The sequence below is a fragment of the Falco punctatus genome (assembly GCF_963210335.1).
Source record: "Falco punctatus genome assembly, chromosome: 7".
Taxonomy (NCBI): Eukaryota; Metazoa; Chordata; class Aves; order Falconiformes; family Falconidae; genus Falco; species Falco punctatus.
Genome location: NC_137587.1, coordinates 44593402 through 44619568, shown reverse-complemented (window position 1 = coordinate 44619568; position 26167 = coordinate 44593402). Strand labels below are relative to the sequence as shown.

The 26167-nt window shown below is 48.7% G+C and overlaps 1 protein-coding gene across 2 annotated transcripts; it reads left to right on the top strand.

Annotated features, from left to right (window-relative positions):
• Positions 1-317: 317 nt before the first annotated feature.
• On the top strand, positions 318-5750 carry ZBTB42 (zinc finger and BTB domain containing 42). Of its 2 annotated transcripts, none has more exons than XM_080397301.1 (2): positions 318-454; positions 1805-5750. In XM_080397301.1, the coding sequence occupies exon 2, from the start codon at positions 1819-1821 to the stop codon at positions 3247-3249; it is 1431 nt and encodes a 476-aa protein (XP_080253427.1). In that variant the 5' UTR covers positions 318-454; positions 1805-1818; the 3' UTR covers positions 3250-5750. The 2 variants fall into 2 exon arrangements, with proteins under 2 accessions (XP_080253427.1, XP_080253428.1); XM_080397302.1 differs by lacking the exon at positions 318-454 and adding an exon at positions 1015-1095.
• Positions 5751-26167: the final 20417 nt, after the last annotated feature.

The window sequence follows — 26167 nt, the reverse complement described above, 5'->3', positions numbered from 1 at the left end:
CCACCACCCCCCCCCCGGGCTCTCCGCGGGCGCGCAGGCGGCGCCGCTCCCCGCCGGGCAGCGCAGCGCAGCGCACGTCGGGCTGCAGCGGGCGGGCGCGCCCTCTGCGCGGCGGCGCAGCGGAGTTGGGAGCGGGACGGCCGCGCTGCCAATGCAGCGGCCGGGGCGGGGGGGGGGGGGGAGGAGGGAGGCGGGGGGAGGGCGCAGCCGGCAGCGCACACCGGCCGCTGGCGGCGGGGCTGGCCGGGGCGGTGGGGGCTATTGTGTGCACCAGCGGGGACACGCACACACACACACACGCACACACACACCCGCGGCTCGGAGGGAAAGTATCGCGAGAGCGGCCGGCGAGCAACCTGCTCCACAACACCGCCGCGCGCCGGCCCCGCCGCACCCGCGCAGCGCCGCGCACCGCCGCGCACATGCGGACGCTGAGCCCTGCCGCCGCACGCCGGTAAGTGGGCGGTGAGCCGGCGGGGGGCGGCCGCCCGCCCTCCCCGCAAGGGGAAAGTCCTCCCTGCAAAGTTGGGGAGCGCGGCTGCCGTGGCGGGGGGGGCTCCGAAAAGCGGCTCCGCGCTGCGACCCCCCCCCCCCCCCCCCCCCCTTTTCCTCCAGCGCTGCGCGGAGCCGGGCGCCGGCGAAGGTCACCGCGGCGGGCTGCGGGGAGCAACTTTGCGGCGGGAGGTGGCGTCCGGGGGTGGGGGGGGGAGCGCGTTGGGGGGGGGGCGGGCTCGGGGCAAGTTTGTGGGATTTAATCGCGGGCTATAAATGGGGCTGCTGGAACTTTAAAAGGCAGCAAGCTGTGGTTGGCTGGTAGCGAGATTTGGAGTAACATATGGCATTAAAAGGCGCACAGCTGGAGGTAGCATTTCCATCGCAGTGAAGTCAGAGCAGCTGACTCTCCAGCTTGCGGTGTAATTAGCAAACCGAGCACTCCTCCTTCCCTCCCTCCCTCCCTCCCTCCCGCCTGCCTCCCTCCCTTCCCTCTCTCTCCCCCCTCCCGCCGCGCCTCGCTCGCACTCGCGCACGCACCCGCGCCCGTGCTGCCCGCCCGGCTCCGCGCCCGCGGCCGGCCCCGCCGCGCCCCGCGGGAAGGTAAGCGCCCGCCGCCGGGGGGCTGCAGCCTCGGCCCGGCCCGGCCCTCTCGCCGTCCTTACGCCCATTTTCCTCCTTGCCTTTTAATAACTTCAAGGGAAACTTTTCCCCCTCCCTTCCCTCCCCCCCCCCCCCCCCCCCCGCCCCTGCCCGCATCCCCCCGCCCGCCCTCCCGCAGCGCCGCTGCCCCGCGCCGCCGCCGCGGTCCGGTTGTGGTTCGGTGCGTAACGACTGAGGATAAAGTTTAAATGTGCGTGTGCGCGCGTAACGTGGGTAATGCGCTTTATTAAAAGATGCCCCGAGTTAGTGTTGCCGGGAAGACAGACAGCCTGGGAGTTTATGCTTTTTGTTTTTAATTGCTTTTTTTTTTTTCGTGTGTGTGTGTGCTTTCCTCTTAATTTTATTAAAGTGCTTAGTGGGAGAAACAAAGGTTGGAGGGGCTGCTGCTTTACTAGCTTTTGTTTACTTACAATCAAGTTTTTCCTGTTCAGAGCAGGTGCGAAAGGATGAGAAGCATGTTGTGTTCTGGTTTTTTTTCCTCTCTCTCTCCGCCCCCCCCCCCCCCCCAAACTATCACAGACAATTAACAGTAAACGTTATCTCCAAGGCTGTTTCTTTGGCTTGTGTTACCGAAAAGCCGATCTGTTTGTTACAGCTGCTAGGAGGCTTTAGTTTACAGTAGCATTCAAGTTTTTCCTGTTTTGAACAGGTTATGAAGGAAGAATGGAGTTTCCAGACCATAGCCGCCAGTTGCTGCAGTGTCTGAGTCAGCAGCGTCACCAGGGCTTCCTGTGTGACTGTACTGTTTTAGTTGGAGAAGCTCAATTCAGAGCTCACAGAGCCGTTCTTGCCTCTTGCAGTATGTACTTCCATCTTTTCTACAGGGACCAGTTAGACAAAAGGGATATTGTGCATCTGAACAGTGACATTGTCACGGCCCCTGCCTTCAGCCTGCTGCTCGAATTCATGTACGAGGGAAAGCTGGAATTCAACAGTCTCCCGGTCGAAGATGTGCTGGCTGCAGCTAGCTACCTTCACATGTATGACATTGTGAAAGTCTGCAAGGGCAAGTTGAAAGATAAAGAATTATGTTTGGAAGAGAAGATTAATGATGAGGCGGCTGGTTTGGAGAAAGCGGAGCATTTTCTAGATGCTGGAGTGCCCCTGGTCCACGAGTTTGACCCAGGAAACAAACAAAAATTCAGCGTTGCAGAATACGAGAGAGCAGCAGGCAAAGAAAAGGTCAGCAGTCACCCCGCCTGGTCCTCTGATCATATAAGTGTCAGCTCTGTGCCGACAGAGGCAGAACCGTGCGCTGCAGCAGCTGGAAAAACAAAGGCTAATGTCAATAGTTCCACAGGACCTTTGTCCCAAAGGTCTGTTAACCATCCCCTGGCTTCGAGTGATGTGGACTGTGCGCTGGATTTGTCTTTCAAGCCCGTGCCGGGGAGAGATTCCTTACACCCCTCCTATGTCTTTGGACAGCTGGCTTCCGACAGCCAGCAGCAGGGTACCGAGCCACTTGTTAAAGATGAACAAGACTTGCTGTCAGATCAGGAGGACGGCGAAGCCAGGAGTCCGGAGAGTCAGCATTTTGGGAATTCAGCCAAAAGCCTAGTGACAGGGTTAGGACACATGTTCGCGGGGAATGGCAGCTCTCATGCCCGAGAGGAGGATATAGATCAAGAGCGAGACGAGAGCGAGGACGACATGGATTCGTCGGACATCTCCTCCTCAGGCATCCTCGTGCCTCCTGGGCATATCTGCATTTGCCCCCTCTGTAGCAAGGTGTTCCCGAGCCCGCACATCCTTCAGCTGCACCTGAGCTCTCACTTCCGTGACAAGGACGGCTCCCGGACCCGCCTGTCCCCTGACGGGTCCGTCCCCACTTGCACCCTCTGCGGAAAGACTTTTTCTTGCATGTACACGTTAAAGAGGCACGAGAGGACTCACTCCGGGGAGAAGCCCTACACCTGTGGCCAGTGCGGCAAGAGCTTCCAGTATTCCCACAACCTCAGCCGCCACGCCGTCGTGCACACCAGGGAGAAACCCCACGGGTGCAAGTGGTGCGAGAGACGGTTCACGCAGTCTGGGGATTTGTACAGACATATCCGCAAATTTCATTGTGGCCTTGTAAAGTCCTTGGTTGTTTGAGAGGCGTGATTTTTTTTTTTTTTTTTTTTTTTGAATCCTCCCCCCCTTCTGAAAAAAACCCCCAGGAAAAAAGAGGCAGCATCTGAATTACTGTTTCCCGCACCCCCCTTATTTTATTTTGGTGATACTCACTTCAGGTATATGATCTTTAAAAGATGCAGAGGTGTACACTCCAGAGGCCTTTTAATGCAATCCTTCCACTTCTCCATCTCCCCCCTTCCCCTGCCACCCTCCCTTTCCAGTACTGTCCTTTAGGTCTTCTCTTGCGCACCCATGTTACATTATTAATGTGAAATGATCTAAGTAATTCTGCAATGATTTAGCATCTGTTTTCATGCTGGAAGTACTTGCTTCGTGGTCAGGCTTTTTTGGTTGGTCGGTTGGGTGTTTGTTTTTTTTTTTTTTTTGTTTAGTTTGAAAAAAAGATTATCAGCAAATTCCGGAGAAAAATTTGGATTCCATTAAGCTCTCCTAATGCTCTCTGCGTGTTGCATAGAAACATCTGAAGAGATGAACTATGATTTAAATACATTTAAGGGTAGAGAAACTTGTCCGCATATCACAGAGTAAGCGGATGTACTCTTGTTTTAAGGTCTCGTCTAGCTCTATAAATCAGCCCAAATTATATGGGGGTTTGAGAATTCCTGGCTACATCTTTGGTGCTGGTCACATTTGATTCTCTTTATTATATTGGAATAGTTCTGTAGTCGCTCCTAAAATCAGAATGAGAAGTTTTTTGCCTTGGGACTGGACTGAAATTTCCCCCTCCCACCCGTCCCCCTCCCCAGGATGACCTCCTTGAAAAGCTGCTTTTGAGCGTAAAACATGGATGGAAAGACTCTTTTCAATCTGCAGCGTATCCATTCCCGAACTGTTGAAGGATGCACGCTAGGACATATGAATAAAAATTCATAGGATGTGCGAATATTTGCATTCCCGTATTGACACCCGGGGGCTGATGGCGTGCCCCCCGCTGGGACAACACCCCCAAAGCGGCTAAATAACCCCTCCAGGTGTCAGGTCCTGGGGTTTCTTAGTTCAAGGCAGCTCGTACCGTGGGTGTTAGGAGATGCCCTGCTATCTTGTCCGAAAAGTTTGCTGCTATGCTAAAATCAGCAGTGTGGGATTTTTTATGAAGTCACTGATTCCCTCAGAGCCAAATTCTGTGCAATCCCCGGTGTTTTGAAGGGGCAGTTTGAAGATTCCGCCCCCCCCCCCCCCCCCCATGTCCCACCTTTTTGGGGAGGTTTGTGGGGTATTTTTAGGCTTTTTGGTTTTGGGTTTTTTTCATTTTTTTGTAAACTGAGGCTGCCTGTAATTATAACCAGTTTTACTCCAAATAACTCAATTACTTGCCTAATAGAGCATCCTTTGGTCTGTGCATGTCAGTAAATATCAGATTATTCCCTTCCAGTCAAATTACCCATTCAAGGTACATGTATACGGGACTGAAATATAATAATACCTGAGGGTTTTGAATGTTGTTCTGCTGCATTAGCGTTGCTTCACCAGCTTTCCTGACACTCCTGGAGTTGTTTTGTGAAACTTGAGCATTTATGTAAAATTCATTTGAAGCACTGAGTTAGATTGTTTTGGAAAGTTGTGCTTAAAATGCTGTATTTCATCTTAAGAAGAAAAAATTTCCCAATGCCTTCCCCCTCTGGTCCAAAACCTGAGCACTACCTACGTAAATAATACGGGATTTTTTTTTTTGGTTGCTTTTTAAATAAGTACTTCCTTTTTTAAAGAAAATCAGGATATACTTGTTACAGCCTCCTTTTATTATTCATCTCTTAAACTATGAATGTACATGTAATGTGAAATTTTGCTTCTATTTATAGTTTTGGGTTTTGTTTTCAGTCGAATTTCTTGACTGTAAAATATTTTTGCTGAACCTGTTACATATGAAAGTTGTGGGAGAGTACTGTATTTTGAACATAAGTGGCTTTGGTACTGTGGTCTTATCCTACTTAATCATTTTTTGTTTTTGTTTGTTTTTTTTTGCTGTGATTGGAAATAGCACTGAACAAAATCTACTAAAATTAAGTTATTTTTCTTTCTACTAAAATTAAGTTATTTTTTTTCTCCTGAAGATACTTGATATAGTATTTATTAGATTTTTTTTTTGAAGTGGAATTATTACTGTTAATCTATTTCAAAAGTAGTTAATTTACACTTCACTTTAAATTTCATAACAATGGTTTTTGCATGTTGAACAACATGTAAAGAGTTTAATGTAGAGTCAGCATTACTTAAGCTGGTAATCTTAATTTTGCATTCTTGTGACGCTTTTTTTTGCATTTCAGTCTTCAGTTGTTTTTTGTTGTTTTTTTTTTTAAGATCATAAAATAGTATGTGCCATAAGAACATCATGAGCGTATGGAGCAGGGAAAAGTTGAAACAAATTTGTGTCTGATCTTAGTGTAGAAATAAATCATGAAACTGATGCTATGAGCATGCTCTGTACTGCAGTGAATATGGGGCAAAGGTTTTTTTTTTTTTATAAAAAAAAAAAAGAAAAAAGACTTTCTCGTTCTTGACTACATCACGAACACACTGTTCTCATAGTCTGGTATTTGTGTTCCCACTCCTCATAGCTTGAATTTCTAAAGTAAAAAAAAAAAAATGTTTGCACTTATTTTTGTTCTTAAGGTGACTTTTTTTGGCTATCTGTCCGTGTGTGTCTCTTATTTTTTAAGTTGCAATAGCTTGGAGCATGTTTTCAAAATGGTTCACAACTCTACAGAGAAGTACTAAAACCATGGCACACTTAATGCTCGGCTCTTCATAAACTGTTTCACCGTGGGGTGGTGGCTGTCTCTGTAGGGAACAGATCTGCTCCACATTTTAAACACTGGATTTGTCTTCTACAAACAAATACTGTGAAGTTAATGTAAAAAAAAAAAATCATTGATATTTTTAATTGTTTTTAATCTTGGTGCAGTTCAGATTAAATATGTATATTTAAAGACACTAATTTTTGTGGGAGAGTTTTATAGTATACAGTATGTAGAAAAGCTATTGGAATGGAATATATTTTATAAAAACGTTCTATCACTGTTTTATAGTGAACTATTTTTTCTTCAGTGTTAGTGTAATACTGTTAGTCTAGATACGACAATCGCAGGAAGAGTGATTCAAGCTACTGTTAGCGCTTAGTTTTGCGTGGAGTTCTGTTTGCAACTGTATTGGTATGTGCTGTACAATGTGACAATCGTGACTAGGATTGTTGTCTTTATAAATTTACACAAAATAAAATGTGCTAGAGTTGTAAGCTTGAGCCTCCTCCTCCCCCCTTTAGCGGAAGGGGTGTGGTGTTTGGGTTTTTCATCGTTATTGATTAAGAATATTTCATTGTTATGGTTGTGCTGCTTTTGTCGAAATTACTATTGTGTGTTATAATAATTTTTGTTTTCCAGGGCCACGTGGAATTTTAGGCGTGTGAGGAGCTGCCGTATCTCAGCCGGACCCTGATGGAGCGTTTCCTTAGTCACTGGGCAGGGCTAACACCATCACCACTTGAGCATCGGGGGAGCTTTGTGGGCTCAGCTCTCCCTTGGATGCCCTGAGCAAGCCTTGGACCAGCGCTGTGTGGCCACGGGCTGGTGCTGGGCACCAGGTGGCCAGCAGGCAAGCACGGAGGCGGTGCGGTGTGTGAGGATGGCTTGGCCAAGGCATCCCAGCATCTTGGGGCTGACCCAAGGCACCTTGGCTTCCTGTGTGAAGGGGTCCTCTGATGTGCCATATCTCCCGGGCTTGGGGGGGCTGAGGGCTGACCCAGCTCCTGCTGGGCAGCTTGAAAACTTTGGCTGCCTCCAGCAGAGCTGGGATGGGGAGGAAGAGGGTAGGAGCTGTTGGTGCTAGCTGCTGCTGGGGGGAGGAAAGTTAGCTGGTGGGTAGGTTTGCGCCTGTACTACATGCGCCACATCTTGTTTTTCTTAAATATTTGGAGGTGAAGGATCCTGGCAGAATCAGACTGCCTCGATGGGGCTGGTTGAAGGATGGGCAAACTATAGTTAATGCTGGAGTGGAGGCGCAGCTGCCTCTCCCCTCCTGCTGTCACGTAGCTGCTGCTTTGCAATCGTCTCAAAATAAGTATTTCTTGCGTTGGAGCATGTGTCCCGCCTTGCGGTGCTTGTGCCTCCATCCCTGTCTGCAGGGAGGGCAGAGAGCTGCTAGAGATGCACAGTGGTCTTACTCCAGTGTGTTGAAGTGTTAGAAACTATAAATGTTATATTTTTATTATTTCTACCATTGAGGGGTGGGTGTCCCTGCAGCTGCTTATTTGTGGTATGTTCTGTTTTGAGTTTTCTGCTGTTGGGAATGTCTGGAAGGACGTTCAAAGGTGTTTTACAGTGCCCCTCCCCAAAAAATCAATGTGTCCAAATCTGGGTGCTGTCCTAGGGAAGGGGGAGGCAAAAGGCTTTTCTTTGAGGGAAGGAGTGCTCAGCAAGAAGCAAGCTTGCAGCTAAACCTGGGAGGTGGATGGCTTGCAAACAGGCTATAAATAACCATGAGTAGATTGAGGAGAGCAGCCCACATCTACTCTGGCATGGGCATGCTGTGCCCATTTTCTTTGTTGATAGCAATTGCTAATGTGAATTCTGGCACTCCAAATCCTGATGCCTGTTGTTCTGATAACATAATTAAATCTTAGGAATGTGAAATATAAAAAGCTTTGAGAAGAAACCGGGCCACTAAGCGGATACTGGAAAGGGGTGTGTGTGGGGGGGTGACTGTACGTACCAAATAAGCAATGGGATCCCTCTAGGCAGGGTTCCCTGCCTGCCAGCTCATGGGTGTGCTGGGAGTGATGCTGCCCTTCCCTACAGGAAAGGGGGTGTCCCCCAGGAGCATCGGCTGTCCCAACTCCAGGCCGCAAGAGCTGTCATCTTCCAGGATTACAGCACTGCGTAACGGGCTCCTCAGGGCTGGCAAGGGTCAGTCCTACCGACGCCAGCTGCTTGGGTTCCTGCTGCCCTGGCGCAGCCTGGTTCTCCTTGGAGTGAGTGTGTGTGAGACATTTTTATTTATTTTTAGCTTTTGTTTTGAAGTGCAAAGTGCCTTCTGGAGGTCGTCTGGCCTTGGTATGCACAGGGGTGGCTGTGGATGTCTGGGTGCATCTGGACATGCGTCACCGAATGCCACTGCGCAGCTGGAGACTACAGAGGAACGGCTTTTTCCTAGCTTGGGTGGTGGGATGCGGGTTTGGATGGAGTGCCTCCCAGCCACTGAGGAGAATTCATGCTGACCAGTGGGGATGTCACCAGGTGAGGTCCCTGGTGCTGTTGGATCCTGCATTGTGGGAAGCACTGTGCAGATGGACCATATTGATTGCCCAAGTTAGATTCTTGTGGGTGAAATGAGCTTGCAAGTCTGTTCATTAACAGATGATGCCCATAAGAAGGAGTTGAGGTAGAGGGATCTTTGTATTGCCCAGCCTGCTGGTAGTACTGTCACCATGCAGCTTCTACTGGTGCTCAGGATCAGATTGTGCCACCCTGAGCTTCGCTGGCCCATGAGGACTTTACTGCGCCGTTCTGCTGAGCAAGGTGCACAGCAGAATGTGAAACAGCAGCTGCTATCTGAGGCAATCAATGGCAGGTGTGACCCAGCAAAAACAGCCGATGTAGGACAAAGCTGGGCTCAAGTGAAACAGAGTTGAGCCTACCGTGCAGTTAGTGTGTGAAAATGCCTTGTCCTGGGGGGAGGAGGAATTGTGAGTGGGGTTGCGACCAACCTGCCTAGAGAACGTTTTGTGTCAAATGACTTTGATGTTTTGTGCCAGGGCGGGCCTGGCTGGAAGTGCTGCAGGTTGAGCAGCTTCCATAACAACTGGACCAATGGATCCTGGTTTCTTACTTTTCATATGTGGGGGTAAGTGGCTGCAGATGGATGCTGAGCATTTTCCAAGCGTGCACCTTCTGTGTGTGTGCCGTAGCCCTCTGCTCTCTTCCTAACATGCTCTTTTCATCCCAATTAAAAAAAAATTTAAAATAATTGCTAATGCTGTTTAACAGGAGGAAAGTGAGCAAACATGTTAGTTACTGTTACCTGTTTCCTGTTTGTTGTTCCCTCTCATACAGCTGCATGCTTTGTACACAGCTGGCTCCTCTGCCCTTTCAAAAAATGATCTGTTGCAGAAAAGTAAAGTACTTGCCAATGTAGCTTGAAAAAAAACTCCAGACAGACCAAAACCGAACGTAAAAAAACCTCAACCCCCTGTTAATATTCTTGGGCCTTGTATGTGCGTCAGCTGTGCAGGTGCCCTACCCAGCGAGAGGCATGTGGTGCGGGCAGGGATGAAGGTGGGTGCTGCCACCAGGCAAAGCAGCCTGTGCCAGGCAGCCCTGCCAGCGTTTTCCTGCGGCAGAAGGTGGGCTCTGGCATCCCGAGAGGTCTTCCAGGCTCTTCCCAAAGGGTTTGAAGCAATGTATAATGTAGACCTCAGGACAGAATTGCTAGGAAAGGGGTGTCATCAGTCTTAATAACATAGGAATTTGGGGAAACAAGAGTGCAAACGATGACCTTATCCACAGGTTACTTATCCCTAGGGATAACTCAGCCCACACACTAGGTACTCTCTGTTCCCCAACCTTCCTTATCTCTCTTTTTTTTTCTTTTTTCTCTTTTTTTTTTTTTAATTCTTTTCTGTGCTATCCAGGTGGTGTTACAAACCATCTGCTGCAGTGATTCAGCAGAATCCATTTAGCGCTTTCCCAGAGAGGCCAGCATCTGCCAGGCAAAGGGGAGCTGTGGGGAAGCCCAGCACATCTGCTGCCCTGTCTGCAAGGGAGGTCTGGGGTCAGCCCCCAACCTCCTCCCCGCCACCCCGCGGGGTGCAGGTCGTGGGGGGGAGCACTGTGATCTTCACCTTCATCATCGTGGCTTGGCTGGCTTGATCCGGGTGGTTAATTATCAAATGGCTGTTTTGGCTTGGGCCGTGGAAGGGAAGAACCTCCCTTGCACTTTGTGATGTTCTGTGGTGTCTGGCTGGCGCTTGGCAGGCTCTGGGCTTCCTGGCTGGCACAGGACAGGAATGAGACAGTGCCACCTTCATTCCCAAGGTCATACTGAGAGAGCTTGGGCTTGAAAGCAAAGTATATAAATACACAGTCTCTGAGATGAGGGGACGTGAAGGACGGAGTTCCTCTGTGGGGCAATACGGCAGCTCCAGCCCTGCAGGATTTTGCAGAACACGTGCTGTGTGGGGCTGGGCTGGGGGCAAGAGGGGGGCAGAAAAGGTGACGCTAATTCTGCCTTGGGTATCACAAATCCCACCTCTTTGCCTTGGAGGGGGTCCTTAAGCGTGAGAATCACTTGAGTTTTGCTCCAGGATGGGTGGGGAGGATGATCTTTCAGATAATATGAAGAATTTCATTAGCAGTGCTGACTTCCCAGCCTACTGGTAAGATGGAGCTAATGTTTGGCAGCAACTGCCGGCACCTACTGAGTCAGTATAAAAAGCAACTACCTGGCAAGGTGTTTTGAAAACCTGTACACATTTGAGCCTCTGGCAGGAAACATAATAGATCTTGTTCAAAAATCCATTGCATCTGTGCAATAGGTTACTGAAATGAGCACCGAATGAGGACCAGGAACGGGTCATGACATTTCTCATGCACCAGAAGCTATCTTTGTGTTATGGAGGACCAGTGGCATTTGAAAGAGCAGAAGCTTCTATCTCCCTTACTTTGTAAATGAAAAAATTTGGTAGACTAGGAGTAGTTGCAGTGACTAGGATTTCAGCCCTTCTGATGTCTAATCAGCTGTCAGAAGCTGGTTTCCTTTTAATCACATCCTTAGAGATGTTCTTACACATCTAACAGTTTTGTTCCTGAAAGTGTTGTGTAAGCAAACCCCTCCACCCTGTTGCTGTCAAAGAACGTACACAAAATCCTTGGAAGAGGAGGGGAAGACACCTTCCCTGGGCACCTGGTCTGTCCTTCTGCTCCCGGGCAGAGCCAGCTCCCTGTTCATTTTACCTGACAAATACGTGTCTAACCCACCCGTGGGAACCTCCTCAGTCAATCTGTCATGGTGCCCACCTGTCCCTTAGCCTGGAAGGCTTTCCCCCCCCCCCCCAATGCCTGGCCCAAGTCATATGCTTTTGTCTTCTCAGGTGGATAAGGAAGGAGGCTCTACCGGTGGCGTGATGGCTGAGCCGGAAAAATGGGTTTGTGTGGGGAACTGGCCCTGCTTACAGACTGGACCTGGATGCAGTACTGGGCAAAGCAGGCAGCTGTGGAACAAGCTTCCTCTGAAGCCTCCTGGGTGTTTTTATTTACGGCAGGCAAGGTAGAGGAAGCCCCAGGGCGTAAGTGCTGTCTGTAGGTGGGTGGCATGAGAAGTGGGCCATTGGGTCAATGCGTGCAGAAGCACCTTCTGTAAAAGGTGTGAGGTTCAAACCTCAGCACTGTGCTTGTTCTTCAGGAAACTGAGGGAGCGACCTGTGCTTGGCCAACCGTTGGCTGCGCTTTTCTGGGGCTTGTCTTAGGCTTTTGCTTAAGGTAGAATTCTGATCTCTTTTTAATGAACATCACTGAATTTTTTAGAGGAAAAAAAAACCGCAGACATGATTGCCTTCTCTTTCTTGTAGCCTTCAAGCTAAATCTCTGGTTCCGACTTCAGAAATAACCTCATTGCCCTCTTAATAATGAAAGTAATTGCTCTTGCATTAATTTGAAAGAAGGATGTTCCGATACGTCTTGCTAGGAAAACGGGGGCAGGGGCTAGGCTACACCAGGGGTTATTAACATTGTGAGACGTGTTAGACTGGAGCTGAACCAGTGTAGGACAGCATAGCCTGTGGTGGTGAGTGAATGAGGTGGTGAATGTGACTGTCCTTCCTGTGTTCTGCCCTGTAAGGTCTGTGCGCTTCAGCAGACATATGTTGAGGGTATGGTGGAGAAACTCATTGCTGGAGGGGAGAGGGTCAGGCACTGCAGGGGGACCATCGGGAAACACCTGGTCTGCGAGACCTGGTGCTGCAGGTACCCGTATCTCTGCTCTGCTCCGGGCTGATGGAAGGGTGAAGTGGGATTAATACCTGCTCACCATCATCTCCTGGTCTGGACAGCGCTTTGTCTCCTGGTGCTTCTCCTACACCCGGCAAACAAACGTTCAGCTCCATGCCTCGGAGGGAGTGTGGGAAGTTTGCTTAAGCTCAGGTTTACCCAGGGGGGTGAGTTTTGCTCCAGCTGGGGAGCAGGTCTGAGGGAGCTCTGCCCGGCTGCCACCCAGCCCTAGTTTTAGTGCCATAAAACTGAAGTACTGAATTCTGTTCAGCTCCACGTACCCAGAGGCGGTGCAGTCTCAAGCACCCAATGGTGTCTTGTCTGGACCTTCTCAAAGCTGGGGAAGGAAAGGAGCTGGAGTCAGTGATGCTGTTCAGTGCAATAAGCCTGGGGTGGCAGCGCTTGCCTGGGAGGAATGCAGGCAGAGCTTCAGGCCTTTCACAGCCTTTTGGGACTTGAACTTGCTGTTCTCAACCTTACTGCGTGCCTCGTTGGCTAGGGCACCGCCAGCAGTGTCTGCAGGTTGTTGGTTCTCCATCCCTTCCTGCAAGGGCATGACTTATCCAAAGAGATGGCAAAGATGAGAGCCAGGCTCTGCACCTGGTGGATAAGGACAATTTTGGGGAGTAGGGATCTGGGGTTGGAGACTTGAACACAAAAGGGGTGATTGTTTCTTGGAGCAAAGCATGGGGCTTTGGGCCGTGGTCTCACCCTAAAACGATGGTAATGGTGCTGCTGCCCCTTGTTGCTAGGGCTAGCGGGGCCGAGGTGCTGTGGCTCCTGGTAGCACAAAGTTCCAGTGGGGCAGGGAAACTGCAGTACCTCCCAAGTGCTGCATTTAACTCCTCGCCATCAGCAGAATCAGAAACTCTTGTTACCTCTAAAATTAGGCTAAGAAGTCACCGGAGACTTTCAACAACAGAAGCCACCTGTTTTATTGGGCTTGGGGTTTTTTGAGCCTTGGTGCTTGAAAAACTAGAATTTAAAAGATCAGACAACACTTTGTTCGACAGTATTTGCAAACATCAAAAGATGCCAAAGCTTACTGAACACTACTCTGAAGTATGGTACGAGCACGGTGACTTTCTTGCAGCATTTTACTGTGCCTCCAGTAGCATGCTGGCAAGTTCTTGCAATGCTTTATTATTCACCTTCAAATCAGAAGTTCTGGCTTTTTGTTTCATTTATTTCAAACCCAACAGGAAATGTCAACTGCTTTCAGAATAAGGAAACATAGGAGATTTATTCTGGAAAATGATTTTTCTAAAATACGCCTTTTTGTGTGTGTTTTTCTCTGTTTACTGGGTCTTCAGGGTACGTGATGTGGCTGTGTGCAGCTGATGGAGCACGGGGGGAGTGTGGGGAGGTATCAGGAATGTAACTACAAAACCCAAATTTGTCCCCCAGGATGATCTCATGCACAGTCATGATATCTGGATCTCTTAATTCTCCTCTCAAGTTGACATATCTAAAAGCCTCATTGCTAAAATGTCAGTGCCGGGAGTTTCCCCGGGAGAGCCTGTCTCCACATCATGACCTGGCACAAACTCCTGTAGCTTTTACAACTCTGTGGTGTTAAAGAGTTCTGTGGAAGAAAAATAGATGTAGCGAGAGCTCTCACTGCATCGCTGGCTTTTGGCACTGCAGCCAAAGCTGGTTTATTCAGTAGATTTTAAAATACGGCTTTAAATTATGATATCTTTTTTTTTTTTTTTAATCTACTCGGGAAATCATTAAATTTGCAGCCTTTTCGGTAAAAGTTTTCAGATCTGCCATCCCCATAGATTTGCATGCGTGGAGGTACTGAACTGCAGGGAACACAATGAACTTTTTCTAGCCAGTCGCTGGCTGTGCCTTGCGAAGCTCTGCCCTGGTGGGGCAAAATCCAGTGCGGTGCTGCAGACCTGCCCACGTAAAGGCTGCCCAGCGGGCTCTGGTGTTGCACAACTTCCAAGCGGGCACAACAGCAGTAGCTACCTGCAAGCCTCTCCCTCTTCCTTGTGTACTTTGAAACCCCGAGGGAGGGAGAGTGGAGAATGAGTAAGTCATCAGGAACAGATGTTGCACAGTAGCAGCGAAACAAATATTTTCTGTTTATGCTACTTCCATTCAAGGGTAATGTTAACACCGATGTGTCTGTGTTAACGTGCCCTTTTCTCAACATACTCCCGCTGCAGGGCCACCAGAGCTGGTTACTAATAAAGTCTGCTTGGAGCTTGGGATGAGCGCTGAGCTCCCGAATATGTGCCGTTTGGTTCCCGATTCTGCAAAGCTTGATGGTTATTCCCTTGCTCATGTGTCATTTCTTCCCCTGGCTGACCTGTTTGCTACCCCCTGCTGTGAGCAGTGGTTTGCTTTGCATGGGGAGCAAGGACACTACACAGAAGGACTCAGAATTTTTTTGGCAGCTTTTATGGTTCCCCCCCACCACCACCACCAAAGGAGTTTCTGGGTAAGAAGCAGATACCCTGGTGTGTGTGTGTGGTTTTTTCCTCCAAAAAGACCTGCCTATGCCTCTTTCTGGGCTTTTTCTTGTAGACATGATAGGCTTGAGGTGCACAGCTGCCCCTCCATCCCCTTGTCCTCGGCTCAGCCAGCTGAGAAGCTCCCGGTTCCCCAGCCCTGGAGGATATTATCCCCGTGGCAGCATCTGGCTCTTGGCAGGCTCTGTGGGCAGCCGCGCTGGCAGGGCTTGGAGTTCCCTTTTAGCTTTGTCGTGTGGTAATCTGTCAGTTGGCTCTTTGGGCTGCCTTGTTCTCCTGCATGCCTTTTCTTCTCGACAAACCTCTTAATTCGGACTTGGTCAATGAGAGCTTTGAGAATGCTCCTTGGAATTGCTCTCCGTGAGGAATTTTTTTTTGCTTTTCTCCAAAGAGGGACTTTCAGCAAATCTTTATTTTTTTATAACAGTAGCAAATGGGGAAAAAAAAGCTGATCAAGTTCCTAGTAGCTCGGTGGAGTCTGTTAGTGTCAGCAGACAGGATAATTTACTCAGCTGATTGTTCTGGCTCTGATTATTTACAGTAACCCTAAAAGCGTTGCCTCCCTCCCCAGGAAGGAAGCACTGGTGGTTTTAAACAGCAAGAAAAGACTTTAAACAAACCAAGAGTAAAATACGAAATGCCAGCTCTGCTGCTTCTCTTGAAAGCGAGCGTGTTTGGGGACAGGTCCTCAGCTGAAGCAAATCCTGCCTGTCCCCGGGATTGTGTCACCACGCACCGTTTCAAAACCGTCCCCCAAGGATATTACTATTCTTTTCTCTGTGTATGAATAAGCCACTTACAGTGCATAGTTGCTATATTACAATTTCCTAAGAGGTGCTGGCATCTGGAGAGATTACATTCCACTGGCCCCTGGGATGGAAAGACTGAGTTCAAGAACAAAGAATGAAATCCTCACTTCTGCACTCAGAAATCCGATATTCACCAAAGGGTAGGGGCGAGCTGGTAAGTGGACCTCGACATTGCTGGTGCTCGGTGCAACCTTCCCCTTTTCTGCCAAAAACTGGGCTGCACTGAACGATCCATAAAATTAAACTTAACGCTGCTCAGGCTGAACTTGGACGGGTGGGGGGAAATAAATCTCACTGGTGAACTCTGCGACACCGAAATGTGTAGGATTAACAGCTCTGCGATCCGGCATCTATTTGCAGGACTGGCACGGTTCACGCTGTGGTCTTGGCAGCCCCGACGCAGCCCCGGCACCTTGCTCTGCAGAGACACCTTTCTGGGTGGGAGGAGGATGCTGAGCGCCTGGCTGCCTGCCAGCGAGCCTTGAACCACCGTGCAAATTGCAGCGTGGCTGCAAAAAATTGAGATCGCCCACTCCTAGCAGTTTGTGCCATCGGCTGTCTGGCAGGATTGATGGTTGTCACTACCGAACGCTGTTGAGCTGGAGCCAAAATCAAATGAGTGGATGTCCTCGTGAGCCTGCTTGGGGAGGGGGGGGAGAGAACCACAACCAACCCTTAAAAAAATCTAAGAACTTTCTTTTCAGTTTAGAAACGAAACTAAAGCGGCTTGCTCCACTTTATAATTGCTTAGCTGGGAAGAAAGGCTGGGAAACGTTCCCGCTGCATGCAGAATTGGAAGGTCACAGGTTTTTGGCTGTCTCTGCTTGGTACTGTTTTGGGGTGGAGGAGACCCCTCTTACAGGAGGAAGGAGGGAGCATCTTTTCTTGTGCTAAATGTCCCTGGGACCCAGAGGGTTGTTTAACCATGGCCAGCCCTGATCTTAACACTGGTTGTGGCAACAGGGGACAGGTTGACGTCCTTTAACTTTTTTTTCCTCTTCCCACATGGATAACCAGGCCTGGGCGTGCTCTAGATCATGATTGTAGCGGTGGTTGATGCATGATGGCGGTGAAGCAACTGGTTATAACCTCCTTGGTAAAGCATAGAATTGTAGAATATTTTGGGTCGGAAGGGACCTTTAAAGGTCATCCAGGCCAACCCCCCTGCAAAAGCAGGGACATTTTCAACTAGATCAGGTTGCTCAGAGCCTCATCCAACCTGACCTTGAATGTTTCCAGGAAAAAAAGCCGGGTATAAGTTTCCTGGATCTAAGTGATGGTTGTAACCAAAGGGGTTTTACAAAATCCTGGTAGGAACGTAGACTTAGAACGTGGTTTGGCTGTAATGGCTGCATGGAGCTAGGTCTACACCGGCAGAGCAGAGATCGAGTCCTAGCCTAGCCCTAGCACGGGGTCTGCTCACCTTTCAGTCTCCAAGTCATTCACAAAACAGACAAGAAGTACCTGGATCAACACATCCTGAAGGGCGAGAACAACCTGGAGAATGGTATGTGTTAATCTCTGCTCCTTCATCTCTTTAAAGAGGGACAAAAGGAAGGAAAGCAAGCCAGAAAGGAAAGAGAAGTGCTTCCTTTTCTCCTCTATGTTGAGAAAAAAAAAAGCTTATTCTTCTGCCTCCTTCCTCTTTCCTTCCCTTGTGTCCTCAGTGTGGTAAGACACAGAGAATAAAAAGTGTTTTCCTTGACCGTGTGTGTCAAGTCCCTCTCCTGGGACGGGGTGCTGTGGTGCTGCTGCTCCCTGGGCTGCAGAGGGCTGGGTCTGGTCCTGCTTCTCTCTTTATTCCCCCTGGTACTGGTAATATTTTTTGAGGGGCAGATCTGAACCAGCCGAACTAAATCCATGGGCCACGCTAGAAAAACGGTACAACATATTCTTGAGTTATGTCAACAGAGGCAATGCCAAAGGATGTCTTTGAGCCTTCCTGAGCTGAGGAAAAGCCTCCTGCCTGGTGCTGTGTCCTCTTCAGGATGCATGCTTATGTTTTCTTCTAGTGTGACTTGAGGGGACTGATCCTGGCAGTGAAGGTGGGTACTGCTTTGTGGACATCCTAGTGTCTGTGGTGGGGAGCCGTGAGGGAACAGGGGCATGCTTCTTTCTGTGTCATTAGCAGCACCTACATTGTTCATTCCTGGGCAGTACCAAGTTGTAAATCTAAAATGGGATTTACTGGCTTGGCAGGTAGCAAGGCTGTAGCTACACATGCTGCAGAAATCCGCGTGTTTGTGATCTCACTAAGATGCCAGGCACCAGCTGCGTAGCCCCTCCTGGTACAGAACAAGTGGAGAAAACCCCCAGAAGGACACAATGGCAGCAGCAAGGCAGGGACTGTGTCCCCTGCCCTGCAGCCCAACGCTTCTTCATGGTCCCATCTTCTGAGAGACAAATCCCTCCCTGGTGCCCCAGGCAGGGAGGTGAAGCTCCCCTCTTCCTCAGGAGCTCCTTCCCTGCTTGGCCGGCAAACTCTGCTCTTCAGATGGGCTGTAAATATTTACAGGAGGAAGCATAGGAGCAGCGTGCCGGACAACGCCGCTGTGACTTACAAACCTAGATTAGTCACGTGAGTCAAATTCTCAGTTTGGAGGCTACCTAAACAGCATGTTTGAAACAAACACTTCCTACCTCCCTGAGCAGGCATTTCCTCTCTGTGTTGGCTTCAGGAAGGATGCTCGCCCCATGCTGCCTCCTTCCTGACTGCAGTCCCAGGTCCAGCCCGGCTTTGCAACCCCACGGTCACCTTCAGCCAGAGGGATCCTTCCATCGCTTCTCTGCTTTAGAGTAAACCAGGTCCAAGTGTTGCGCCTACCCCCAGGCAGGCGTGTGGAGGATTAACTGGCCACTTGTTTGTATCCCGTCAAAGGTGATGCTTGGTTCGGTTCCTTATCCCTCCCTTTTCCCCGCTAGGTTGGATGGTATCTTTATATTAAGTGGTGCAAGAGAAGAATGAAGATTTAAACTCATTTAACCTTGAACATAGTCATTAGTTAAGCAATTAAAATTAAAGGGTGAGTTAATGGGCAGTGTCAAACATTCGGAGAAACATCTGTTGTAATAGAAGTCTGCTTTTTAGCTGATGAATAATTGATCTGCCGTTTGTCAGCACCTAAGCCCAGCTGAGGCAGTAGCGCTGGCACTGCTGGAGCATCTCAGTGCCTCCTCCCCAGCTGTGGGCTCCAGGAGAGCAGGGGGACCCGACCACCACCACTTGATATATTAGGAAAACAACCCGTGTTGCACCCCCTTGTCTGAGGTTGTCCCTGTTGGGTCTTTTGCTTTCCTGGGATCAGACGTGTTATTTCAGGTCTAGAGGAATCGATGGTCTATTTTTAAGTCTTCATTAATGCATGTGTGGATGGATGCAGCATCTGGCTGGACATGGATAGCCAGGGATGTGGATGGCTTAAACCGCTTTGCATTGTATCACCAAGTTAAATTAACTTGCTTTTTGGCAAGCAGCAGATGTGAATGAACAACTTTACTAATGCATTGAGAGCAATATGGTAAATATTGATGGGGGTTTGGGGGGTAAATAGCAGAAAGCGCTTGTCTCTTGGCTGTGGTAGAGCCAATAATGCTGAAATCACTTCTGTGATATTGTCACCTGCCACAGAAAGTCCCCTCTCCCTAGAATAACAAACAGCAAAAGGTATTTAGGTGAAATCTTGGGTCCTGTGAAACGAAGGAGAACTCTGCTATTCCCAGCAGCAGGGTGGGACATTGCCCTGCAGACCCACCTGCAAAGCACTTCCACGCTGTGCAGAAAGTGGTGACGGAGCAAGGTGAGACATGTGGGTGCACTCCCTGCATGAGCTGAGTTTCAGCCAAACCAGGCTCCACGTGGGGTTGGGGTGCCTGAACGGGGAGGGGGTGTGACAGAGCAGGGTCTGGTCCCTGTGCTGAGCTCCTCAGGCTGTGGCTGGGAGAAGTGCCAGAGTGACCCAGACACCAAACGGAGGGCATGGAACATTTGTAGCGTGGGATGGGGGAGAAGGAAGCCTGGGTCACAGACTATTCTTGACACGCTGTTCTCCGTATTACTTCTTAATCCCTTACAAAAATCAAACTAGGCCTGTTGTGGGATTCCTTGAACCTCCTGCGTGTGCAAAACTGTACAAGGAGCTGAACTAAGCCAAGCCCAGCTTCTCACTCCAGCTTGAAGGGGGCAGCTGGTTAGCAGCAAGCCCAGCTGAGCCCCCTCGCCCCCGTACCGGGTGCCCTCGGCACGGGCTCCTCTGCAGAAGGCAGTTGGGAAAAAGTGGTGGGAAGGCAACAGGAAAAGGAGGCGGAAAATTAACTTGAGGGTATCTTGGAGGTGAATGTTGACAGAACGTGAGTTCTCCCCCAGCATCAAGATGAGCCTGGTCAAGTTTTTACCCTTTGAGGTACAAGTCAATAATACCTTTGGCTGCCTGCTAGAAGAGTAACAAAATCACCTCCGCACTCCTAAAGAAACCAGTTGTACTAATATTTGGTTTTCATATACTCATCCTTTTTTTTTTTTTTCCCTCTCAAGACTATCTGTAGAACTTGAATTTATGCAACGGTTCAGGTTTTGTTTCAAACCATGTTAATCTGTACTTGCATCATAAGCATAAAGAAAGGGAAATAAACTGGGATGGGGAAATTATCTGCGAGTCTTCAGCTTGTTTTAGCTGACAACAAGCAGAACCTGTAGCTCAGTTTCTTCCCTCATCTCCCCCTCTGCATGCAGAGGCTGCCTTAGCATCTGCTTGCACTTTTGCTGCTGCTTCAACTTCTTTCTCTGCTTCTTTAGAGCAGAGCAGCTCTTTTCTTAATATAAAATTGTCCCTGGATTATTTCAAGTGTTTGATGCTTTGCTCCACTTCTACCTTTCATTAACCCATTAATATTGTCTCTAATGACATGTGAATGCAAACAGACTTTGCTTTGAAGCCTGTGTATGGCAGGCAACAAATTTGGCTTGCTCAGGAGCTCTTTGAGGTGAGTTGTCTTTAAACAAAATTTTAACTGAGGTTATGAATGCGCATAACTGCCCATCCGAATGTGTGTGGGACGTGTACAGAAAAGACATTCATGTTGAACTTAATGTGGATTTTTTTTTAAAGATAACTATGAGGATGGGGAGGAATTAGAGATATTTTTTTTTATCCTAGAGGAATTTTGTTTGAGGAAGTGAGACAAATTAAATAAGATTGTATTCCAAACTGTAATTCAGCCAGTCCAGCTCCACCCACCCCCAATGAAAAAAGCAATTTTCAAACTTCAATAGCAAAAACACCCCTTGGAAACAACCAAAAATCTCAGAACTCTGGCTTTTGAAAATTACCTACTTGCATGTTTGACTATATTGTAGAGCCAAAAGTGCATTTTTTCACTTTAGCCAAAAAATGCATATTCATAGCTCCAACTCAACCACAATTTCGGCATTGTCCCTGTGGTGATATGAGGGACATTGTTTCCATTATAATAACCGGGTTACATTTTCTTGACCATAAACCTACAAAAATCATAACTGTACTTTCTTTCACTCAAAGATTTTGAGTGAAGGATCTGGGAAGAAATCTCTGCTAAGTACTTTAGCCGAGGTTCACGTATATTGGCGTAAATGGAAGCAGATCTGAGCCTCGGGAAGGCTGCTGCCCTTCAGTTAACTTTCCCAAATGCCACTTTTTCATGTGAGGTAGCTGGATATTTTCTGAGCTGACTTATTTTCAGTCCTTCTGTTTACATCGACAGATAATAAAAGGGGATTTACCCCAGAGCTTTCTGGCCTCTGATGAGCGTTTGTCCCCTACATGCCAAGTCTTCTCAGGGAAGGGAGCAAAACGATGCCAGTTTATCGGAGGATGCAGGTTACAGGAGCAGCTGTTTTAGAAAAGTGGAGTTTATGCATGTGAATATGGGATAGCTGGGAGCTGTCGACTAATCTGCTGTAAGCTTACCCTGTACATTGTTACAGCAAAGGATTTGGGTGGTAATGCTTAATTTATAATGGCATTTTTATTAGGATTATCAGCTAGTTATTTCATCCCCATCAGTGGTGGCTGGACAGTGAGGAAGGTGAGCAGAGCTACATGCACAAGGGCATCCATCCTCTGCCTTGCCTGGTCCTAACAAACGCCGCAGCACTCTCCTGTGCGGACAGACCCAGTGTCTGCTCCAGCTCTGCAGAGCCCGGACACAGGAGTCCCCCCCGAAGGAAGGAAAGGCTCCGGGAGCTCAATGGGCCGGGCTGTGCTGCTCCCTGACCTGCCTGCTGCCCTTTCTGCCCACCACTGGGTCCGTGCCCGGGGCAGGGCTTGGCGTGAGCACGGCCGGGGGGACACCGCTTGCTGCCCCCGGCACGCGTTGGGAAGAAGCAGGCAGAGCCAGGAATGATGGCTTCGCTGGCCCGCATCAGCCACACGGATGAGCTGGGGAAACCACGCTGATTTGGCTTATTGGTGTGTTGGTGAGTTTGCCTTTTTTAAAGTTATCCTCTTTCCAAATGGGAGAAAAACTGTGTTTGGAGGCCTGACACAGGTAGGCTTGGCATAGCTGGTGCTCTCCTGGCTCTTGGAAAGGCTGAATTCAGGTGCATGACCTCTTCTACAAGGCTGCTTTTGGATTTCTTAAGGAAAAGATGAGACCGCCTCTGCCACAGCTGGGGGTTGAGCATCTATAAGGAGGAGGCAGCAGGAAAGGGGGCCTGAACCTGGACTCCCCCTTGCTACGGTGCAGCCACATCCAGGGCCCTCCACGCGCTGCCCGCAGGGTGATGCAGGCTTTGAAGCTTCTCTTGTGTTGCCATCCCAGCTTCACTCCCTGGGAGACGGGCCTGAAGCCATTCGGATCAGGCTGGGCTGGTGGGTTTGAACCATCTCTGTCCAGAGCTGCTGCGGCTCCTTAGCAAGAGCAAAGTAAGGGCACTGCCTGCTTTTCCTTTCATCCCTTGGTCTGGCTTTTTCCAAGGTGCCCTCAGAGCCACCAGCCCCTGCAGATGCTTGGGAGGACAAAGTGAAGTTGGGGAGGAAGGAGGAAACCTCTTCAAGTTGCAGAGACATCCTGAAGATGCTACTGGGGAAAGTCAGAGTAACTACTGCGTTATTTCAAAATAAAAGAGGAGTGATTTGGCATTTGCTTCTGAAAAGTTGTTTGCAATGTTAATGACTACCTAGGCAAAATAAAGGAGAAAGGTACAACTTCCCAAGCCTTGGGTCTTATCCCCCTGCCACCAACTGACAGCTCTGCTTTGCTTGTCATCTGCAAATGAGCCGAATTCCTCACTGTAACAACGGTTGAAAGAATTTGTTTTTATAGCCTAGAAATAGGGGTTTGGCCTTGGCCCTTCTTGGTAATCTGTTTGGAATTCGGTGATGGTGGTGATCAATAGTTGTTTAGAGCTGCTGGCAGCCCGCTGGTCTTCACACAACGGCTCGGTGGTCTTGGGCTCTTTCCAGCTCTGTGCATTAAACATTGCTTTCCCATGATGCAAGGAAAAGGGTGCAGTCAATGCTAAAAGGCAGAAAATTTGAACCTGATGAAAGGAAATGCTTTTCTACACAATTAGCCTTTGGGATTTGTTACCACATGGAGCTGCTTAGGCCAAACATTTTGCACATCTTTGGAAGAGGAAAGGGTATCTGGAGATTTATATGGAAAACAGATTTTCCGAGGAAAAAGGTTCAGTTTCAGATGAGGGGTCTGAAATCCAGGGCAGGAGTTTCAGCTTCAGTTGAGTGATTAAGATGTTCTCTGGACTGCAGCAAGGTCTTGAATTGCAACCTGCAGTTCCAGGTGAGTGCATGACTACTGGTTACACTATTCTTCTGCTTTTATAACTGGTTTTCCTACCATAGGTTCACTCAGCACCACGAACTTCCCCACCAGAGCAGTTTTGGCAGTGGTACAGTTCACGTTACCTTCCTCCTGGGTGCCATCCCAGCACTGGGATGGACTAGGCTTGATGGTTTTGTGTGTGGGTGGCAAAGGCATTGGTCACTTCCCCCGTCGCTCCAGCTGATGGGTGACAATGTGCCGTGGGAGAGGCTGGAATCTACCTTCTCTTCAGGCAGGAGCGAAGTACAGAAAGTTTTGTGTATGAAATAAGCTCTGCTGGATGGACTGTCAGGGCTGAAGGCCAGAGCAAGCCTTGCTGCTGAGAAAGGTTTCTCCTGGCTGCAGCCTCACAGGCACTGGGATCCTGTAAAGCCACCCGAGTCGGAGTTTTAGCGTAGTTATGATGGCTGCGGCATCCTCTAGTCACCTCGTGTTGAAATTTATTTCAACAATTATTGCAGTGGGTTTTCCTTTCTCTTTTGTTTTGAGAATGCCAGGATAGTTCTTAAAAATCAAAAAGTCCCCCACTGGGTTTTCCAATTCCCCCTGAAACTGCAAGCCCTTCATTTAAGATCCTTTTTTTATTATTAGTTTAAATCTCATTTGACAGTCTCAATTTGCATCCAGGTGTTTCGTTACATTGGATTTGTTCCAGTGCACTGCAACGGGTTTCGTCCTGCAAAATGTGGCAGTGAGCTGAAAAGGGGCTTTTACAGAAAAGTCGTTCAAACTAGCAAAACAAACCCAGAGCAGAGCAAGATACTAATGCCATTATAAACAAGCACTTGGTACAAACACAAATCTCTGCAGAAGATCCCTCTTTAACGGTGGGAGGGAAGGCACCGCTGCGTGTCTGGATTATATCTGTAGATGTAATCTTGGATCAATGGGAGCACTCGGATGCTCAAGTATGTACTTAAACTTTCTGCTGCCCTCCATCCTCCGGGCTGTTGTGTGAGGGCGTCTGCCACCCAGAAATACCCTCGTGGTACCCCAAGAGCATCCAGGAGGATGGGGACTCCGGTTTACGCCCTGAAGCCTGCGCACAGAGAGCCCTGGAAGCCGAAACTCGGGGGTTTCGCTGAGTCCTGGGGGCTCCCTGCCCCGTGGGAGATGGGGGCTGGGGGTGGGTGGGTGCTTCTCCACAGTGCTGAAGAAATTTGCAGCAGCTCCAAATGTTTTCCTTTCCTTTCTTTTTGTCTATGATAATGAGTACAGCATGTGAGCATTTAGAAAGGGCCTTTATCTGATATTTGCCCCATATTCTCTGTCAAAATTTTGTGTCCCCCCCCAATGTATAGTGAATAGGTGATTTAAAAAAAAAAAAAAAAGAAAGAAACTATCGGGCTTGTCTAAGTCCCTGCCTGCCCACATGTATATTTTAAATGTATGTTGAGTAGTAACAGCATCGCAAAAGCAGGGGGGAGTATTTTTTGTCTCTACTTTCTCATTTGCATTACACTTCTGTCCCTGCGTGAACATTTTCTTCGTATCTTTTCTAAGCCTTGAAACAATGTCTAAGCCTTGGCTAAGCCTTGAAACACTTTTCTGAGCCTCGGAAACGTCTGGGAGGGCAGAAGCAGTTTGTCTCTCACTGGTGACCCAAGAGCATCCTCTAGTGTGTATGTAAGGTAATACTGACACGTCCCCTGCCTGGTTGCTTTACGAAAAATTATATTGTCAAGAGCAAAAAAACCCTGCCTGAAGTTCGCGGTAGAAGGCAGCACGAGGTGCTGGCTGAGGGGGGAAGCGAAGAGAGGCAGTAAGTGCCGGCTGCGCTCAGGGCTGGCTGCGGGAGGCGTTCCAGCACCGACCCCCCCGGGGCTGAGCCTTCCTGGGGGCAGCTGGGTACCTCTCCTCTGTAACCCCTCGAAACGGGGAGCCAGCCAGTTCCTCATGTTCAATGTACTGACATGACCAGGTATGTTAAAAATGGAAGGCTTGCTGCACACAAGCACTTTGAAAGGTATTAAAATGTGTATTATGTGCTTCAGATGACAGTAATGTCTGTACGGGGAGTGTTTCGATGAGAAATGTATTTTGCTAATTAGAAAAGGTAAGTGAAACCACCTTTGAGGTTGTGGGATTTTTTTTTTTTTTCTTTTGCTGTGAAAACCTACTTTATGTTTTCGGTAACAGTAAGCAATTTTCCCACACCGGAACATTTTGATTTTCTCTGCACTGTGAAAAATGGTGCATAATGAAGAGTGCAGCTAAAGATTTTAAAATAGCCATTACATGGCTATTATGTGCATTTATGCTATTATGGTATTATATGACACAAATCTAGTGCCTTATTTTTTCTTCTGTAAAATGGAAAAAAGGCTAATTCTCTTGCCTCAGAAGGGAGCAAACCTATTATCCTGAGTGCTCAGCTAAAAGATGATGGGGAGCTGTATAAATATTACAGGTGGGTGGACACATGGGCAATGACAACATATTACCTTCCAGCGTCTGGACAGGAGAAATGATCCCATACTTTACCACCTCACTGTGCCCTACTATTTGGGCTTTCTTCAGGTAGCAAACTACCCCTTTCCCACAAAGTCACAACCCCGACACGGTTTCCTCTTACTACCTCCTATTGCAGAAAGTCTGCAGCAAGCCTGACTTTGTGCATGCACATGTGCATGTTCATTGAGTGGTTTGGGTTGGAAGGGACCCTAAAGATCACCTAGTTCCACCCCCCTGCCATGGGCAGGGACACCTTCCACCAGACCAGGCTGCTCCAAGCCCCATCCAACCTGGCCTTGAGCACTTCCAGGGATGGGGCATCCACAGCTTCTCTGGG

What these genes read in the sequence shown, in the direction of transcription:
- ZBTB42 (XM_080397301.1), top strand. Translation starts at nt 1,819, where the DNA reads ATGGAGTTTCCAGACCATAGCCGCCAGTTGCTGCAGTGTCTGAGTCAG.